The sequence below is a fragment of the Gallinula chloropus genome, assembly GCF_964237585.1.
Source record: "Gallinula chloropus genome assembly, chromosome: 18".
NCBI lineage: Eukaryota > Metazoa > Chordata > Aves > Gruiformes > Rallidae > Gallinula > Gallinula chloropus.
The window spans coordinates 7,063,545-7,069,544 of NC_140103.1; the positions used below are offsets into that span (position 1 = coordinate 7,063,545).

General features: G+C 53.1%; 1 protein-coding gene across 1 annotated transcript in view; it reads right to left on the reverse strand.

Moving 5' to 3' along the window:
- COL27A1 (collagen type XXVII alpha 1 chain) overlaps positions 1-1,584 on the reverse strand; it is a 153,548-nt gene extending 151,964 nt beyond the window's left edge. The window contains exon 1 of the mRNA XM_084272449.1: positions 1,015-1,584. Coding sequence (XP_084128575.1) covers positions 1,015-1,070 — 56 coding nt within the window. The 5' untranslated portion in view covers positions 1,071-1,584. The remainder of the gene's footprint in view (positions 1-1,014) is intronic.
- Between the last annotated feature and the right edge of the window lie 4,416 nt (positions 1,585-6,000).

Here is a 6,000-nt window from a genome sequence, read left to right on the forward strand (position 1 = left end):
CAACTTTTTTCAAACTGCCAGGCAGAAGAATCCCAGTCCTTCCAAGGGAGTGTCGGTAAATCATCAGCACATCCGACAGCGCAACCAGAGGGGTTTAACCCTTTGCGGGTCCCCGGGAAAATAACAACAAACACCAAACCCCACCAACACCACCCGCCAACTTCACAATGAGAGCAGCGAACGCCGGCCCCAGCTGCGGGAGAAAGGGGATGAGCAGGGCGGGTGCTGGGGTTTTGTTAGAGATACCCGCTGCTGTCTGTCCGCCTATCTCCGGCACACGAAGAACGTGCACCCGGCAGCCGCCTGCCCCTCTCGCCGTGCCTCAGCCCTTCCGTGGCTCTCCCGCTGTCCCGGGGACTGCGGCGGCGGCATCTCCAGGTACTCGTGTCCCCACGTCCCCGCGGGGCTGGGGGTAGGGATCAGCGTTTGTCCTCTGCTCCCTGGGGGAGCTGGGGAATCTGCCCCCCTACCCCCTCTCCCAACACCTCCCTTCCCCAGGCGAGCCCGGGAAGGATGGAGGTGTGGAGAGGGAGCGGGGAGGTGGAATTACCCCTTCCTGCATCTCGCGTGGGTGCAACATCGGCACCCACCCCCCTCCCCCCCGCACCCCAGTTCCCGGGCTGGGAGCTCATTTCCCTGGGTGCGTGAGAATGAAAGGGGGGTTGGGGGGGTGGGGGGAGCGGGAAGGGGGTCTCCTCCTGCCCTCCCCGGCCCAGAGCCCCCCGCTATCACCCCCTTTCCGCACACCCCAGCCCCATTCCCACCCTCCTGCTCCAGCGTGGCCTCCCTTCTCCCAGCCCATTCTCCTCTCCAGCCCAGGAGTTTTCACATCATCCCCTGGCAGAAGGAATGTCTTCCCCCACCCCATCCCCAGCCACCCGGGAGCGGAGCTCCCTTCTCGGACCGGCTCTCCCCTCCGGCAGCCCTCCCGGGATCCCCCGGCTCCCCGGGCACCCCCATCCCCGCCCGGGATGCCCTTCCCCAGCGCCGGGAGAAGTCGGACTTTGTACTCACCCCCTGCCTGCTGCTGTAGCTCTGAGTCTGGAGACCGGCTCTGATTCCGGCTCCATCACGTTTAGTGCATTGTCTCTTTCGGGCAATTTTTGCGGCAATCCATCAGAAAAAGGGGGACAGGCCGGTTTGTGGGTACATCCTTCCCAGGAGCTCAGCTCTCTGCCTCTCTAAGGGGCTCAGCTGTGTTAAAGACACCCCCTGGCCCGGACGGCTCACTCCTTCCTCCTTCTCTTCTGGGTCCTTTTGCTTACACAGATCTTTTAATCCCATTTAACTCCCTCTCGGCAGACTGCAATTACCTTGGGAAAAAGGAAAGAGAACAGAAAGTACACGCTAGGAAGCCAGGCTGGCCTACGGTCGCTGGATTTCTTGCCTCTCCCTCTCTTTTTTTTTCTCCTCCTTATTAATAGTGCAATTTCTGTGATCTCTGATTTCCAAAGTTCTTGTCTGAAAGTGTTGGGTTCTTTTTTTTTTTTTTTATTCCTTAGCTGTTACTTTTTTGTTGTTGGTTGGTTGGTGGTTGTAATTATTATTTTTATTCGCACTGCAGATGTGCCTCCCACCCCCCCAAGGATCTCTCCTCTGGACTTACAGAGAAGAGGAAAAGGCAGATTTTGAGAAATGAAAATTATTTAAGGATGTCCCGGCTGCCTCTCTCTGCTGCCCTCCTCTGTAATATCGAAGCACTTACAAAAAAAAAAAAAAAAAAAAAAAAGAATACAAAGTAAATAAATAATAAAAAAAAAAGAAAAAGAAAAAGAAGAAACTCTCTTGGCCAGAAGAGCTGCAGAGAAGCGATCCAAGACCCCTGCCAGGCTGTGTGGGGGAAAGGCACAAGCCCCACACCGGAGGAGGCTGCTGGTGGAGGTCCCTGCTCGTCTGCACTCACCTGAGACCTCTGCTGCGAGCCCCTCGCCCAGGGCTGGCGAAGGACCCCCGTTACAAGGTACCAAACATGGCTTTTCCTGGGGGCTCAGCACTTGGCAGAGGTAGTTGGGAGCCTGGGGAGGGGGCTCAGGCTGGAGGGAGAAAAGCCCCCCCACCCCTGCTCCCCTCCTCGCCCCACTTCCGCAGGGAGGGGGGACAGGGGACTGGGCGCAGGGCATCTCCAGACAATCCCTCCCCCTGCCAAGAGATAAAAGCTGAACCTGGGAGGGCAGGGAGGGCGGGATGAGTTCTTTCATGCAAGGTCCAGAGTACATCAGACCCCAAGTCCCCTGAGCCGGCAGTGCCAGGAGGGGGGACTTCTGCGCGGGGACAAAACCTGCATCCCCATCCCTGCGCCTCTTCCTGCTCCTGCAGAGCCCAGATGGGACCCAGCCGCTGCGCACCCCTCCGGCAGGTCCTCCTTGCCTACACCCGGACAGAGCAAACCCCTCAAGCTTTGTGGGGTGCCCCCAGGCAGGTGAGGACAGCCCACCACAACGAGCCCTCCCACCTCCTCCCTGCACCCCTGGGTGTCCCCTTTGCCCCTGCTCCCTTCCCCCTTGCACAGCTTCTCTGCCTTGGGCACTTACTTTGCAGGGAGGCGAGGGGCTGTGCACCGTCTCCTCGCAGACCCGCGTTCCTTGGCACTCATTGGTCCCAGCAGCTTACAGCAATTTCTACTTTTTAGAAAATAATAATAAAAAAGGCCAAAAAAACCCCCAAACAAACAAACAAACAAACAAAACCCCAAACAACACAAAGCCCAAGCTCCTTCCCTCCCTCCTTCCCAGTCAGTCTCGAGGTGTCTCCTGCGCTGGGGGCCAGCGAGTGCCTGCCAGGCTCCGGGGCCCTGAGCAAGCCAAGGCTCCCTGGCAAGCCCGAGGTTCCCCCCGGTTCAACAGATAATCCTTCCCCGGGGCTGGCGTAGGCAGGTCCCCCTCGGGTCGTCGCTCCACTCGTGGGTCATAGATGCTGCAGGGATCCAGGAGAGAAGAGAGGTTGGGACCGGGTGCTGGGAGGGACATGGATGTGAGAGGGGTGGAAATTATAAGGCTGCCCTTGTCCTTTTAAATAGCTGCAGCCAGGGGACTCCGCTGGCTGGCTGGGGTGCCCCAGGTATCCGGTTTCAGCAAACATCAGCTAATGAGCAGAGATCCAGCCTCCGAGGGGCAGGTTCAGGGCTGCTCTGCAGGCATGGGGAGGCGGGGAGGCACCGCGGGCACCCCACGAGTGAGGGATGGAGCAGGGATGAAGGTGGAGGAGGGAGGGGTGGGCTGCGGGTGAAGAACTACGTGGTCAGTGCTGCTCCAGGCTCCTTGAGATGAAAGGTCTACAGGGCAAAGGACAGGTCCTGCGAGGTGCTGAGCATCCAGCACAGGGCTGAGCATCAAAGCTGAGGCAGACCAGGGTCTTGCTGCACAATGCTGGGAGCCACATCGCACCCTGAGAGAGGGTGAAGGGTCAGGTGGAACTAAAGCACCCCAAACCTGGACACAGGCACTACATTTAGACACTTGCCATGAAATAAATACACCCACAAACAGGATCAGCATCAACCCACCGCATGCCTGAACTTCAGGCTAGAGGGGACTGATGATGTTACTCACAGGGCAGAAAATTCAGGAACCCATTGACCTGACTGCAGGTTTCACTCAAAACCTGACCTCAGAATGTGACCAAAAATGAAGGTTTCTGCCGTAAATCATCTCTCCCATATCCACACTGTTACTGTGCATGCTGACGACTTCTATTTAATATGTATATTTGACTTAGTTGTGGTTGCTTGCAGGGACTGTGGTTGTGCATCTCCCCGTTTCTATAGGCATGAGATTTTATTCATACCTTTACTCTGAAGCATCTGCAATTTGCTCTTCTGCTTGCTGTAAGAGATGAAACTTTTGAGTAGCAATAAGAAAAAAAAAATTAAAGCAAGCTGGGTAGACAACTAACAGCCTCACAGTCTGCTGTTCTCAAGAAATTCTTTGCAGGAGCGTGCAGCTAAGATGCACATCCCAGTACTCATAAGAAACTCCTATGTGCAAACCTGCCTCAAAACCCTTGGAAGGCCCAGGAACTCAGACTACCCATCCAGAGGACAGGGACAAAAGACAGTCACATAGCTTGTCAGAAATTACATATCATCTCTCTTTTTCTTTGCTGTTTTCTCCCCAGTTATTTTTCCCATGTTTCTCAGTCACACATTCCTCTCTTAGAAACATACTCTGGCCAAGCCTAAGCATTTAAGATAAAGCTTTAATCTAATAAAACAAGTTCTTCGCAAAGAAGTGTGTGGGAATTTCTATGTTATTGAATATACCTCATATCCTCCTGCTCTTTTCCACCTTTTCTCTCTTCCAAAAGTTTTAACTATTCAGTAACCTCTGTCCCTTCTAAAAAACCCCCAACCCCACACTACCTATAACAAGGTCCCAGCTTCCCAGATCAAAGGACAGAGAAGAAAGCTAAAAGATCTGCATCTTTTTGCAAACAGGATGTGGATGGGTAAGTATAAGGACTGGCAATGCTTCAGGCCCACAGTGCTGCACCCAGGACCACTATAAAACACACTCAGCGCCCCATCCTCAGATATTCTGCACATACATAACTTTGCTTGGATGACCACTTTCAAACCCAACACATGTCTAAAAGCTTTGCTAGCAGAGAGACATAAACGCAGCCCAGCAGTAGGAAAAAAGGGAATTAGCTTAAAACAAAAGGAAACCCAACATTGCCGAAGCCAAGACTAGTGCCAAGTGAATTCAGGTTCAAAAATTAGACCTCATTCTTCAAAAAGAGAAAAGCCACAACATATGATCTGAATAGAAATATTTTTAGCAGATTTATTTCTCTTCCCTTCCAAATTTAAATAGAAGCCATTTTAAAATACTAAATAAACTAAAGCAAATCGGCACAGCAGTGAAAGGGGAAAAAAAGGAATTGGAATTGACTGTTCTAGCTTAATTAGCCAAAATAAGAAAAGTACAGGGGAGGAGGGAATGCCACCACACACCACACAGCATCAGGGACAGAACACTTGCTTTTGACAAAACACACCTCCAAAAACGCAGCGTGTCATTACTGCCTGAGCAAACACAGCACGTTATAAATATTCATCTGTATTTAGCCAGTTGCCAGAAGAATCGGCACCCACCTCTCCTCAGGATCCCTAGCTTGGGTGTGCATCAAGGCTTCTTATTAATATAACTTTGTCTCTTTGCTCCTCTTGGAAAACCAAGCATGAAGGCATCTAGGAGCCAGGGCAAGTTTTACAGCTGTGCTACATGACTCACAGTGCCCAGATCAAGGACCAGAGGAATCCCAGACACCAACCCCAGCTTGGCCTTAAGGACAGCACTGAATTACAGTTCAATCCTTTTTTACCTTTGCACAAGTCCAAACAGCATCCCGAACCACTCGCTGCCCCCAGAAGTCACAAGGAATTAGAGGGATGGGTTTGGATATATTTAGATAAATACCCCATTCAGAGTGAAAACTGTGGCATGGCCGGGCAGAAGGCACAGGCAGTGAGAAACCCAAGGCACCGGAAAAAACTTGTGGGAGGGATCAAACAAACATGTGAAGGAGAGGTGGGATAAAGAGCCTTTCACTCCCTGCTGGGCTGAGGACCAACACCCAGCCTGGTCTGGGAGTATCCAAACTTGGTACCTGGTTAAGAGTTGCTGGAGCCATGGGGAGAGGGGAACCAGCCCTGTGGGAAGTGCCACTGCCACGAAGTGGGGTTACCACAGTTGTGGGGAGACATGGCTATGTGGCCATGAGATATGGCCCAGGACCATGTATCCATGGAGCTGGAGAGGGCTGGATCCTCCCTTGTAAATACAGAAGAGTCACCATCCACCAAAATGGGACTCATCTCCCAGCGCCCACAATCCAGGCAGGGGCACGGGAGGGACGGGTGGTGACAGTCTCCAGCTCCTGGGGATGTCTTGAGAAGGGCTGAAATAGCTCTGACACAGCAAATACCAACAGCCACAGCAGCAAGATGCCCCTGGGGAGGTGCAGGCATGATCTCTGGGGCTGATCCCTGGCTGGCTGGGC